General features: G+C 51.6%; 1 protein-coding gene across 1 annotated transcript in view; it reads left to right on the forward strand.

The window, feature by feature from the left end:
• The first annotated feature begins 820 nt into the window (after positions 1-820).
• The window catches only part of SLIT1 (slit guidance ligand 1), a 153302-nt gene continuing 139663 nt past the window's right edge, over positions 821-14459 (forward strand). The window contains exon 1 of the mRNA XM_084749405.1: positions 821-1383. Within this exon, the coding sequence (XP_084605531.1) occupies positions 1187-1383 (197 nt within the window). The 5' untranslated portion in view covers positions 821-1186. The remainder of the gene's footprint in view (positions 1384-14459) is intronic.

Raw genomic sequence — 14459 nt, forward strand, 5'->3', positions numbered from 1 at the left:
GCTGTGAGGCCCAGGGTCCTACACAGGTGGCGGATGGCTGCGTGGTGTTTTTCTCCTAAACAGGCAGTGTGCTCCCTCAACTCTGTCGCCTTTTGATGGTAGGACCATTATTCCTTTTTCATCTCTTCCCACCTGTCAGATGTGGAAGAGGCCTGGTGTGCTTGGAGAATGTTTGCTGGATTTCCAAGACCCCCTGACAGGCTGCTCCCCACTGGTACACCAGTAAAGAGGTTTGTGTACAAAACACCTCCCTTCCTGCATACAAAGTCCAGCTGGCTGGCTTCTGTTCCCAGAAGTGGGGTGCTGTCATTTGGGGAGAGCACATGTTGAGGGAGAAGACTAACCTGGCCTGGGGCTTTTGTATTCCTTCAAGGTCCTGCCCACGAGGTTCCAGGCTGAGCAAGAGTAGACAGCTCTGAGAGGCCACCTGGGACCAGAAACTTACCAATAATTGACAAAGGAAGTTGGTGGGGCTTGGTGATCTCTTCAGCCATCGGGGAAGTCGGTTGTCCCAGAAATGTGCACACCATCGCTCTCTCTCTCTCTCTCTCTCTCTCTCTCTCTCTCTCTCTCTCTCTCTCTCTCTCTCTCTCTCTCTCTCTCTCTCTCTCTTCTCTCTCTGTGTGTGTGTGTGTGTAGCCGTGTCCCTGCCCCCCCCCCCCGCAGCCCCTGGCGCCTGAGGTTGCACCTTTGAAACTGAATGCCAGCAGCTGGGCCTCTGATGCAGCAGGGGACTGGCGAGGAGGCGGCAGGCGGTGGTCTGTGCTTGGGGGGAGGGCGGGAAGGAGTCTAGCCCTGGATGTGTGCTTTTCGATTGATGGATGACTGCCGGGTGTGAGCGAGCGTGCGGGTGTGTGTGTATATGTGTGTGTGTGCGCGCGCGCACGAGAGATGCGCGCTCGCGCGGGGCCTGCCCATTTTCCTCCTCGCAGCAGTCAGTTGGGAGCTGGAGGGAGGGAGAGGGAGACGCCGGCTGCGAGCACCAGGCTTAAGGCGCCTTTCCAGGGTCCGTGCACTGACGTTGTGGCTGGGAGCATCTAGGTGCTACTCGGACCTCAAGGGCACATCGCACGACCCCCCTTGCTCTTCTGTGGCTCGGTGGGGATAGCACCTGGGGGTGGCCCCAGACGGGGATGGTCAGCGGCTTCGGCCGTCTGGCACGCGAGCGGGAAACGGCGAGGGCACCATGGCGCTGATGCCCCAACGCGGGTCCTCTTTGGGGTTAAGCCGACCCGAGCTGTGGCTGCTGCTGTGGGCAGCCGCGTGGCGCCTGGGGGCCACGGCGTGCCCCGCCCTCTGCACCTGCACCGGCACTACTGTGGACTGCCACGGCACGGGTTTGCAGGCCATCCCCAAGAACATCCCACGGAACACCGAGCGCCTGTGAGTACGGCTCCGCCCGTCTACTGGGAGTAGCCCCCCCACCCCGCGACCCAGGTTGCTCTCCTATCCTGACGCTTCCGAAGGCCGGGGATCGGGTGGAGTGGGGGCGCAAAAGACTGTTGGGCTCAGTTGCCAGTAGAGGAGTCAGTGCCTTGGTAGGTCTGGTAGGAAGCCAGAAGCCAGGAGCGCGGCTGTCTCCAGGTGCCAGATTCAAAGGGCCCTGGACGGGGTCGTCAGCCCATCTTCGCGCCTGCCTTTTGCGCTAGCTCTGTACTGTTGACAGGTCCTTCCCACTGCACAGCACTTTATTTCTCTAGGGTACTGGGAATCGGTACCAGAGAGTCTTCCTGGCACCCAGGAGAAAAGCTTCCCACAGACGCCAGGCACGGTGCCTCCTTTTGGACGCATAGGGTTTGGCTGGATTGAGTGGGCAGGTGGATTTAGACTCCTCAGGCTCGCTGCTTGGTGCCATGGAACAGAAGTTTCTGGACTCCTATTCTGCCCATTGTTTGGCCTCAGAGTCTCTGGTAATTCTTCTCTTAAAGGCGTAAGCAGCCGACCCTCTCCTTCTGTCCCCATCCCCGACCTAGGCAGACAGACAATAGGACCTGAGGGCCTTTGGTTTGGGTTTTGGGGCATGTGACATGCGCACCCTGTAGGGTTGGCTGTGTCCTGGGCTGGGAATCCAGGAATACTACTAGAGGTGTAGAGCTTGGAGTGGAGATGCAAGGCGGACGATATTGAGGGTGACAAGTCATTAAGAACCACCATTCCTCTTCCCTTAGTCTCTTTTACTTCTGGATTTTGAGGAAACTCCACCCTTTCTAGACCTGTTTAGCATGTGCGTTTGCAGACCTACATGATGTGTTTTCTGTTTTCCTGCTGAATGTGGTCTGTGCAAAATCCCAGCATGTGAGGACCACAGTAGTGTGAGGCCATGGGTCTGTGGGTTGTGCAAGTGGATTTTTTTAGTCACACACAGGGCTTTGTACACTCTCAGAGGCACTGGGAGCTTTTTAAATTATTTTTTATTTTTTATTTTTTATACTCTGGGCATGGTTACTGGATTCTTTGAAGCTGTTTTGCCGTTCCTTCCCCCCCCCCCCCACTCCTGGGTGGATGGAGAGAGCTTAAGAAAAAGTATATATATTTTGATAACTTTTGAGCATATTTTCGTGAGTCCCGGCTGGTCAGAGGTAAACCCTCTGTTGCCTGATGTTGCCAACATCAGACTCTGAACTTCTGTACCAAAGCCAGCAATTAGTGAGTGCACGCTTGCCCCATACTTGGCTGGGTTTGAGACATTCCCGTGACACTTCCAGAGAATTTGCAATCGGCGTGCAATCTAGTTGGGAATTGGGGTGTGTGTGTGTGTGTGTGTGTGTGTGTGTGTGTGTGTAGAAATTGGGGGTGGCACCAAACTAAGTTTCCTCGAGGCAACATCATTGTCCTGGAGAGGAACTAAGGACAAAAAGCTCTGCCTGGAGGACCTCTGAGTTCGTCGGTCACCTGCTTGGCCTGTCGTCTCTGGATGAAATTTCTGTTTCCCTGCTTTATCTAGTGCTGTGTTTCTTCTGCAGCTGTTACCCTGGCAGCAGCCTACGCATGAGACCCATGAGCACCTCTCCTTTACTTTGGTCCCCTCAATTCTTCTGCGCTCTTGTTTCCCACTACCTTGAATGCTTAGGGTAGGCTCTGTTTTGACTTTCATGACTCCTTGAGTCTTTCATAGTGAGATGGAGGAGAATCCCGGGACAGAGCAGAGCTGTGGGTAGCCCTGGGGGCCACAGTCTCTGGGTTAGAAGCCCAGCTGTGTGAATTATTGCCTATGCGACTTTTGACACAGCACTTTTGTTGTAGCTTTCTACCAGGAAAGGGAGTTTGGGCTACATCAGGTTTCTGGTTCTTGTAGGATGGAGGGTAAGGTTTAGAAGAAGCTGGAGTTCCGATGCTCGCTGAATAATAAATTGTTATGGTAGCACAGGGAGACTTGTGTGTATCAAGCCAGTGCCTACCCTGGGTGCTGAGGCCCTAACAGAGAGTGAGCCTGCCTCTGTCTTCAAAGCCAGACGGTGTGAAGGACTGGACAGGGCATCTTTAGCTAGAACCTGTAGGGAGGGGCCAGAGCTGGCCATGTGATGGGCCTGTGAGAACACTAGGCCAAGAAGCCATTTTGGGGGGTGGTGGTGAGGGGGTCTTCTCAGAAGGTGGAGTGTGTTGTTAGAAGTGGTGGGTTTTGCAAGCAGAGTTCAGGCAACACAGGCAGGAGTGACCGCTTGAACACAAAGGAGTGGTTTGGCCTGGCGGCCAGCAGGGTGGATTTTCCCTAGGGCTGAATCATACTGTGTCCAGGGATGAAAGGAACCTGGGGTTGTAAAGAGAGATTGGGAAGGGCCAGGAAGGCCTTTCCTCAGCTTCACATACCCTTTGGGGGATGTCTGGGTAGGAGGCCAGGGTGAGCTGGAAAGGTGTGCTGCTCAGAGACTGGCCAGCAGCTCCACAGGTTGGGAAATTCCTGTAGGCCGCATCTTTGTCTTCTGTTTTCTGGGCATCTTTGGTGGTAGCCCAGGGGACCCAGCAACTTTATGATCATATATTCTGTAATGCTGGGTTCAGACCTGTTCTCCCAAGTGGGAAGAAATTGCCATGGTTTTCTGTGGAGACCTTTGGGAAGAGCTTGTGTAAAATGTTGCTAAGGAAATTGGTCCAGGCACAGAGGCCAAGGACTGGGTGGACAGACAGGGAAGAGATGCTAAATAATTCACTATAATGGAGCAATTACAGTGAAGAGTAAGGATTGGAGGGGACTTGTTGGCAAGGCCCTGGAAAAGTCATGTCTTAGCAGGAACCAGACTCAGAGGACTCAGCCATGGTGGCTAAATGTTAACTTTTCCCCTTTCCACTCAAGGATCTTTACTTTCAAATGATTTTTTTTTCAAGACAGCCTTTTTCTGTGTAGCCTTGGCTGTCCTGGACTAAATTTGTAGACCAGCCTGGCCTCGAACTCACAGTGATCCGCCTGTCTCTGCCTCCTGAGTGCTGGGATCAAAGGCGTGCGCCACCGCCACCACCACCTGGCGAATTTTTTTTCTTAATTTAAACAACGGTTTGCACTAGAGCACTAGAGTGTCTAGGAATATGACAAGCTGATTTAGCTTGTGTGGACACTGCTCTGGCCTACCACCCTGGCACTTGTATTTTAGGCCTGCCACTGAGTCCCCTGTGGGCACAGAGAGAGAAAGACGTCTTCCAGATTTTCTATCAGGTCATGGAAAGGTGGAGAGAGGTGTGGCAGGGCCCCTGGAAACTCAGGATGCTGACTGCCATCTGCCCCTAGGTCTACCATATCCTGTCGCCCATCAGGCTGTGAGACTTGCTCTCTTGCCGTTGTCTATGTTCCTGCGCCTTTTTGCTGGTTGGTCTACACTGCCCTAGCTGCAGGCATGCTGCGAAGGTCCATGGCTCGCCCAGGCTCCACTCCTGCAAGCTGTGTTCAGTAGGGCTGGACGGTGGTCCCATTCATGGTTCCGGGAGCTTGTTCGGAATCCATATAATGCTGGACTTGAGGGCAGAGGCTGAAGCCGTGTCTGTCATCAAGGCCTGGCTGGGTGCGCAGAGAACTGCGCTGATCGGGAGAGTTTGCCCTGGTGGGGGTGAATCTGCTCTCACAAGCACTGGTATGGCAGCCACTACGCTGAGCTCACTGCTGGACTCTGTGAGCAGTTGGTAGAGAGACCCAGTGGTGGTCCTTGACCTGCTGGAGACCCCGTTTTCCACGTATAGCTTTGCAGGAAATACGCTGAGGTCCGGTGGCATGTGGCTGGCGCGCTACCTTCCCTTGGCCTGTGAGGATAATGCCGTCTATCCCATATCCCATTAGACCTCCAGAAGGCGTTCATTCATACAGTGTTGACAAAGATGCTTCACAATTTCGACCTTGGGTACCGCAAGAAGCCCGTGCTAAAGGCTGGGATGTTCAGGGGGCTTGGGAGGCATTGGCTGAGGCTTGGCACACTGCAGGCTGCTCAGACCGTGTGGTAACCTGGGCACCTTTTCCTCTGCCCCCTGCAGTTTGGGTACAGGGAGAAGGGACTCTGCAGCGTGGAGGGTTGGCAGGGCACTGCCTCTGGTGTCATCTCTCTGGCTTTTTTTTTTTTTTGTTAGTCTTGCTCTGCCTCTCCGGCAGCTGGGGCATCCTGTGGGCTTGCATTCCCTCATTCAACAGATAGCTGCTGCCTACTGAGCTCTCTCTCCCATTGTGCTGAGTGCAAGGAAAAAAAAAATAAATAAAACCTGCCTCTCCCCAAGTTCCTGTCCAGCAGGGGAGGGAGAAGAATGGCCTGATGGGAGAATAAATACATAATTGCAAATTGAGATAAGTGCTCCCTCAAATCCCTGGGTTTTCTGCCCATAAAGTGGTTGTGGTGGGGTGCCGGGGCGGGGAGCGGGGCGCAACGATAAGATCCGCTTCAAAGGCTGGGCTTGGGTATTGAACTCCATAACAGGCAGAGGTGCTGTGTGCCACACAGAGCCTGGCAAACAGCAAGTGCCCAACAAACGGGGTGATTATCATTGCTATTAAAGGCTCGGGGACATAAAAGAATTCCGAGACCACTCAGTGCTCGATCCTGCCAATACCTACCCTGGTCTCTCACCAGGGAGTGTCTAGGATTCCGGGATTCACACCAGAATATGAGTATGCTGTCCCTCCTCAGTAGCCTTTCTCTACGACGCGCCAGGAGCTGGCCCATGCTGCCAGAGGCTACCAGCGAGGGCTTCCGTGCTCTCTTGGGTCCCGTGTGGAGCGGTGGGGACAGGCAGCCCCCGCGGTATCCGTTATCGGGAGCAGACGGGCGGGCGTTTGGCGGAGTTGCCGCCTCCAGTTCTGTGCCGGCATTAGCAGCTCGGCAGGGCTCTTGCTTAATGGGATTTTCTTCCCAAATGCTGTAATTATCGCCATACAAATACTTATTACCCAGAGCAGATGACGGCCGAGCCTTGGGCAGTAGCCAGGGAGCTGGGCTGTGCTTGGGGGTGGAGAATTGGCTCCTGTTTTTGATGGAGCTTGCTACCCCCTCCTCTCCTTTCTGGATCCCAGCCGGTGGCCAACAAACAGCTGTTGGGCACCTGCCGGTGTGTGCATCGCATCAAGAGAGGTCCGGGTATGGGCTGGTTCCACTGGGAGCTTGCAGCAGGCTTGGAGAGAAAGAATAAGTATGCAAGGACATCTGTAGGGGCACAGAGCACAGCAGCTTCCAGCACTGGTGTGACAATGGCTTGGTTTGAATCCGGGCTCCATCAGCTGCCACCTGGGAAACTTTGGGCAGCTCAGCAGTGACTTGATTTCCTGGGACCAGTGATGACATTTAACTTGTAGGGCTGAAAAGTTGAAATGAAATAATCCAGGTGCAGCCTGTAGCCAGTGTCCCATCAGTGTGGAGACGATGGCAGTAGGGGAGGGAGGGGAGGGGCGGGGGCGAGGGTGGGGCTGGCTGGAAGCAATTTAGTGGCTCAATCTGGAAGACAGGTGGAGGGGAGGGGAAGGAAGGGTAAACACATTTTGGGGGCACACAGAGGTGAGTGCCACGGGTTTCGGGGTGGGGAGCAGATCCATCTGAGAGAGCGAAGGGTGAATTATAGGAAAGCATCAGGCCAGAGGTCTGAGAAAAAGGAGGGAACTGCCAGTGGGGTGTGTGTGTGTGTGTGTGTGTGTGTGTGTGTCTGTGTGTGTGTGTCTCTGTGTGTGTGTGTCTCTGTGTGTGTGTGTCTGTGTGTTTAAATAAATTAGCAGTGTTGTGCAAACCTCACCCAAGTCCAGTTTTAGATTATTTTCATCACTCACAAAGAGCCCTTGTGCTCAGTATAATTTGTCCATTTTGTTAGAGAAGCTGCAGCAAAGGGCTAGGGAGTCCTGTGTCTCCTTTAACCAGAATAGTGTTCGCTCGATTTCCTTCCTTAAATATCTCACGCTCACACTGAGACACACACATTCAAGTACAGTTTTTGGCTTGTTGAGGCAGAATCTCACTTTGTAGCTCAGGCTGGGTCCTAGCATCTTGGCCTCCCAAGGACTGTGATGACAGACATGTACCACCACACCTGGCTTCATGATTTTTTTTCCCCCTGAAACATTTAAGAATAGACTGGAGGCCCTGTAGATTTTTCAGTATTTGTGTATTTTCTAAGAGTATCAAATCTACTGAAATCAGAACATTCAACAACGTGATCTGTGTTGTCTATTCTGTGCCTCATGTTCAGTTTTCATTAGCTGATCCAGGGGTGTCTTATCAACACTTTCCCCAGGTTCAGGATCTGACCCAAGACCCCAGATAGTGTTGAGAGGTCACGGCTCACCATCTTTCACAGGGGGGGGCCTCCTCTGGCTTTGTTCTTTTTGACTTTGACGTATTAAGGGCCACAGGCCAGCTTCCTTGTTTTGTCCTTCAGCTTGGCTTTATCCAGGCAGTCATTACCTAGGGTTGCATCCACTTTGGAGAACTCTAAATGAATCGCACTGCTCTCTTCTTTGTGTCCTGTGAGAAGTACACGGTGTCAGTTCCCTCTGGTGTTGGTGATTTTTAGCTTTGACCCCTGAGTACATAGAGGTCGAGGCTTATCTGTTTTCTTCTGGGTTGTTAAGTAATTTCTGGGAGACATTTTGAAGCCGTGTATATAACCTGCTCTTCAGAACTTAGTCCTGGGGCTTCAGACTCAATTCTCTGCTTCTGTGTCTCTTCTATTCTTCACTGTTTGCTGGCGGGAAAGGACAGTCCCTTCTTCTCCATCTGTTTGTGTATTTATAACAGGCCGGTGTGTTACAGGTTTGTTTGTTGGATTCTTGTTTGTAAATACCATTGCTATTTGATGTTTGGAGTATCTCGGATTTGGCAGGTGGGAGCCGGTGCATGCTCATCTGGCGTCCTGTTGACAGGCTCCTTTGAACATCTGCCCCAGGGATGTGTGTGGTGCTGCAGCGGGGAGAAAGTCCATGATGTGATTTCTGGAACTAAGATTGTGACGTCATCGCTATAGTCTTATTCTTTTTCTTTTTAGCTAGAAGCTTTTTTCTTCTTCTTGTAAAATGGTGTTAGTTGGTTTACTTCAAAAAATAGTTGAATGAATTAGAGATTCAGACGGTTCCCATGTACGCTTCAGCCAGCTCCACCCCAATGCTAACTTAGAACCACAGTGCAGTTAGCCAGTTGAGAAATCAGCATAGTTATGATATTATTAACTAAGTAATGGGCCCTTTTTTCCTTCTTCTCACCCACAAATTTACCCTTGAATTCCAGAGGTCCACACTGTATTTAGTTATATCTCTCCTTAGTCCCCTCTCCCTTAGTCTGGAGCAGGCCTTTGTCTTTTTTTGGCTTTTCATGATCTTGACTCTTTGCAAGGTCATTAGCTGGTTATTTTGTGTAAAGTTTATTGATTTTGGTTGTCTAGTTATCTATCTGTCTAGTTTTTGAGACAGAGTTTCACTGTTTTCCTGGCTGGCCTGGAACTTAACTTTGCAGACCAGGCTGTCCCCAAACCCACAGAGATCGCTTATCTCTGTCTCCTGAGTGCTGAGATTAAATGTGTGCACCATCACGCCTGGCTTGTTTAGTATTTTTCATGACTTGTTTGAGCCCCGTGTATTTTTGGCAAGGACGTCTCAGGGGGCGATGTGTCTTCTGAGTGTCCTGTGTGCTGATGCATCCATGTGGCTTGCTGCTGGCTAGCCTTCACATACCACAGCTGTCATAGAATTTCCACAGGGGTTGAGGCTGTTTATGGAGGGGTCCGCAGGCCCAGCCTGGGAGAGTGACTCAGTGCAGTCTAGCACAAAGCGCGCACCCCCAGGCACACCCCAGAGATTCTGACTCCATGGTCTTTGGCAAAGGCAATTTCAGGAGCTTCGGATTTGGGGTGCACAAACTGAGAACTGGGAGCATTGCTTGCTTTGCTGTTGAGGGCCTCCTAGTGAAAACAGTGTACCTCTTGAGGCCACAGGAGGACAGCCTCTAACTCCAGTCTGCCCTGAGAGGATGGGGTGGGGGGGAGAGAGCTAGGGGCAAGGAAAGGAGGACACATGTGGGAGGAGCTACGCTCTGGGAAGGGAGTACTGTGTGGAGTTGGGGAGGAGGAGGATGAGGAGGCTGGGGCCATCAATTCTCTGAGGGTGAAGGCCAAGGCAAGGGCTTCTAGTACAAGAGGCCAAGATCCCTGCAGACTGGGACTAACAGCTTCCTGGAGGCAGATGGTGGTGGGAGTGAGTGGGTGACAGGAAATTTGGGGAAAAGCACAGCACAGAGACAACTCGGGCAAGCAGTCCCAGAGAGTTGTTTGCTGGTGTTTTAGCAGCGGAGGGGGGAGGGCCATTAAGTGATGGGGTGGGGGAGGGGAGGCAGTAGGTCAGAGAACTGTGGATGCAGAGATGCACCTTGACGGTATCATTTATGCTCCTCAGGCCAGACTCAAGACCAAAATGCTTTGCAGCTTAATCTACACTCTTGTCTTACTCAGCAGTCTGGGAGAAGATATTACGTGAACCAGCTTTGCAGAGAGGTGGATCCATCTGCGTCGGGGACAGGACAGCTGGCTGCTCAGTGGTTGGCTGAGAGTCCCTGAGTTATGAGGCTGTAAGATGTGCTTGTGTGTAGCTTTTAAATTTGACTGGAGCCTGCTGTTCTTCAGATGTTAATAGGGCTGAGCTCCTTTCACTCCGCACTACAAAACACCTGTCAGTGCCTTGCACTGCGGGCCTTGAGGCCACCTGGTTACCCCCAGCTCCATCACTGATTCCTGCCCAATGCACATTTGGGGAACCAAGGAGCCAGCTGGCACAGGAGGGGGTCGTCTAGTCCAGAAGTGGAGGGTGGTGAGGAGACTTGGTGGGATGCAGGAGGTAGGTTGCAGGTGGAGGTCAGCCCAGGGAGTCAGTGGCTGTGGGTGGTGAGTGACCGGCAGGCCTGGTGGCTATTTGGGAGCATTGCTTGTGGCCTTGCTGCAGCATGCGTGCATGGGGGCAGGTCCCGCCTCAGAGAAGGAGATTAGCAGGGGTAAGGCCTGGGCAATGAGGGGACCAGCTGAAGTCTGACTCTTAGAATAGAAAATTACATGGAACTGGAGTTGAGCTGGGTCTGATTCCTCCACTCCTACTGGGACCGCTACCATTACAATAAAAAAAAATCCCAAACAGAAATTAACACCTGTTGGTGAGGATGCGCTTTGGTGAGAACATCAAAGGAAGCAAATGCTGTGCAAAACAGGATGGCAATTCCGCAAAAAAATAAAAATAGAATTACAGACCGGGCATAGTGGTACACGCCTTTAATCCTAGCACTCAGGAGGCACAGGCAGGTGGGTCTCTGTGAGAACTCAGAAACTCTTTCTAGTTTTCTCTCTCTGCTTTGTGCTGGGCTTTAAGAAATAAATCCTCAGCACTGAGTTCCTGCAGCTATGCTTGCCGTTTATGAGGTGGAACTCTAAGACACTAGGCCCTTCCTTCTATAAGCAGCCTTGGTCAGAATGTTTTATCATAGCAACAGAAAGCATACTAATATACTTCATGGCCCGAAAGAACTGAGAGCTGAGCCTTGAAGAGCTACTTTGTACACTTAACATCCGTGCTCACAGCAGCACTATTCCCAACAGCCAAAGGCTAATGGATGAACAAGTGATAAACACAGAATACCATCGACTCTCTGACGGAAGTCACTCCAACAGGCACTGCGGCTGATGAGCTTGGAGGATCTTTGTGCCTGGCTGCTTGCACTAGCAGTGTTTCCGTGCTCACCTAGGGCTCACTAGGAGAACAGAAGGCGCTGGATGACAGGAGATTGTCGTCAAGGGGCACCTGGAATTTTCCACATATGTCCATCTGAGGACCGCGTATATAAAGTGGTTTGGGGCATGGGTTGCAGGGAGCAGGGGTGTGGAGTGGGAAGGATCAGGGAGACAGAATCTACTGAAGCAGGCACTACCGGAAACATGTCAAGCTAACGCAGATCCAGTCCTGCATTCCAGAAAGCCGATTGAAATATGTCATGTGCTTCTTTGGATCCAGGAAGAGCAGAAGAAGACAAATTAAAAAAAAAATCAAGCCAATAAAACAACCTGGCCTATGTTTTCAGAAGCTTCTATTTTTGGGGTCGGGGGCTGTGACATCACTTCAAGACTCCTTGAAGTCCCTGTAAAGCCGTCCCTGATTTGGGCTGTGAAGTGGAGGACGGCTTTGGGGCTCTGGGAGAGGAAGGTTTGTCACCAGGAAGGGAACGTTGGAGTGACTTAGGCCAAGGGGAGGGCAGGCCCTCCCAGGCAGAGGGGATGTCAGGCTTAAAGGCTTTGCCACAGGGCTGGGAGTCCAGCGGGGCTGGTGGACAGGAATCCCTCAAGGCAGGCAATGAGGAGCTTTTAAGGCATGGCAAGGAGGTTTTGTCTGGATCCCAATAGTGATGGAGGGTAAAGAGGAAGTCCAGTGCTTATATGGGGATCAGATTCATAGCTTGTAAAGTCTCCTCTGGCTGTGACTTTTTTGAACAGACCAGAGTAGAGCCAGGGTGAATGTGGGGAGCCCATTGGTATCTCGGTGGGGAACTGGCACAAGGATGAAGGCCTGGGGTGGGCCTTGCAGACAGCTAGACCCACTTGCAGGTGGCTTGCCAGGCTCTGTGGGCCTCAGGATTCTGGGCGGGGCTGAGGAGGGCTAGCCTTCCCACCTGATGGCAATACCGATGCCCGCCCACCCAGGGAAGATTCAAAGGGAAGAGCCGGGTGCACGAAGTGGCTCAGGGATCTTATGCCATTATGTCATTATGTCATTTCGAGTGAGAACTTCCCATCACCGCTGCAGGCTTGGGCCACCATGGGAGTGCTCTGGTCCCTAGAGAACAGGGACAGCTGGAACTCCAGGATAGGACACTGCTGAGGAAGTACAGGGAGCCTGAGGCGTTTGATCCTTTGCTGAGCCTTTTCAACAAACTTGCAGACACTGGTGAGAATTCCTGCTTCCTGAGGGAAAGGAGTCAAGAATGCATTCTGGCTTGGTTTCCCGCACATACAGCTTTGCTTAGGAGAATTTTCTCGAAAATATTTTGTCACTGAAGTTTTTATTTTAGCCTAGGGCCACATAGGAACTGGCAGAAGTGGGGAGTTTGCCACCAGAGTGTGTCTCTTCCTTTGGAGAAATGATAGGGTCGAGCTCTTCACTTTCAGAAGAGAGAACTGTAGTAGGTGTCCGCTCTGGTGTTTAGCCTGGGGTCTGAGTGTGAGCAGCTGGTTCCTTCTGCCTTGCTTGGGACTGGCAGCCAATACCAGCCTGGCCTGGAGATTCCACACACTGTGGAGCCATGATCCTGGAAGAAAACAATAACAGTAAAAACAATCCTACCTGTTTTCCTTAGCTAGAGAGCAGGAGTCTTGGGCCGGCCACTTGTTGTCGCTGGTGTTTTAGAAATATGAAGTCATTTAAATCCCACCACACCTCTAGGAGAGGGGTATGATTGTCCCCCTCATTTTACAGATAGGGAAACTGAGGCACAGAGAAGTTAAGCTCCATGCCCAAGGCCACACCACATGTGGTGGTGGAACAGGGATTGTTCCAAGGCCCCAAGTCCTTCCCCACTGGGAACCTGCTTAGCCGGATGGGCTGGGAGCCTCCTGACATGGTTGCTTAGGCAGAGCTCTGAGTCTTACCACAGGACTCCAGAGATCTCTAGTAACCGTAGCTCTGTCTGAGGTCTTATTCCACTGGCTGCTGAGGGTACAACAGGGTGATGAGATAGGATGAGGCCAAAAACTTCAGACTTCATGGTGTAGGGGAAGAACTCTGGCCTGGTGCCATCCTTGCCCCACCGTCTATTGGCTGTGCACCATTGGGCATGCAGCTTCACAATTCTGTGTCCATCTTCTCATCAGCAGATTGGAAAGAACTGACTCACTGCTGGGTGGCTGCGAGGGCACTGAGATGGAGTGTGTTCGCAGCAGGCCCACAGTATAAACATTGTAGGCACTGGTAAGGAGAGGCAGATGGTGGGCCTCAGTGGCAAAGTGTTGGGGAGCACACATTAGCCGAGTCCTGAGCCTGAGAACTGTCTTCCTGGGCACACTACCTGCTGCTCTGACTGCAGACATGTTGCTGGGAGGGAGTCTCCATGGCAACACTCTGGGACTACCTCTTGGAGGAATAGAGGCTGTATTTTACCAAGGTCTTGGCTAAGACCTATATGATTCTCCGTTGCAGCTGCCCTCAGACCTGGGAGGGAGAGGGGTTCTGCCTGGAGAGGAGGCACTTATCTCCGGCCACTAAGAGTAAGGACCCATGGGACAACTGGGGCTGGGACTGTCACTTCTGGAAAGCAGTAGCAGGGACTCCTGGGAAACAGGCTGTACTTGCCCTGTCTTTTCTTGCTGTCTAGTCTCTTTGACACGGGGACAAGCTGATGGGTAGGAACTGAGGAGGAGGGACTGGCTGAGGCATGTGTCCTAGTGAGAAGGGGACATAGCTAGAAGTTCCTGCCCGCCTGCCCACCTCCACCTGCTTTAGTGGGAATTCCGTGCTCCGGGAGTCCTGAGACCCATATTGGCCCTGTCTCGGGGGACAAATCCCAGTGTTTGTCCTTCCTCTGTCAGTGGTGAGCTAAGAATTAGCTTTAGTCAGCTGCATTGTAAAATGTCCCTAGGAAGTCTCCCAGAAGTACTTGTGAGAGAGATTACCTCAGTTAGACAAGCACTGGAAGAATATATATAAAAGACTCAAGAGAAAAATATTCTAGAAGGCCCTTGGAGATTATCGTTAATGATTATTCTTTAGTGACACACAGTTTTCATTCTTTTCCAGAAACTTGAAAAAAATTCACACCACAAATTTTTAACTTTTTAAGATGACATTTTAAATTAAAACATTTAATAAAAATTTTAAATGAAATAAGTTGGATATTACATTGGCTTATAAAACTTAAAGTGCAAAAAAAGTAAGGTGAAAAGGTAGTAGGGCCAGCTTATAGCTACCGCTTATTAATTATAGCAGTTAATGTGTGACCTCAGGGGCAGGCCTCCTCTGCACAGATCTGTGCATGCGTGTGAATGTGCGT

The sequence above is a fragment of the Acomys minous genome (genome assembly GCF_964271855.1).
Source record: "Acomys minous genome assembly, chromosome: 2".
NCBI lineage: Eukaryota > Metazoa > Chordata > Mammalia > Rodentia > Muridae > Acomys > Acomys minous.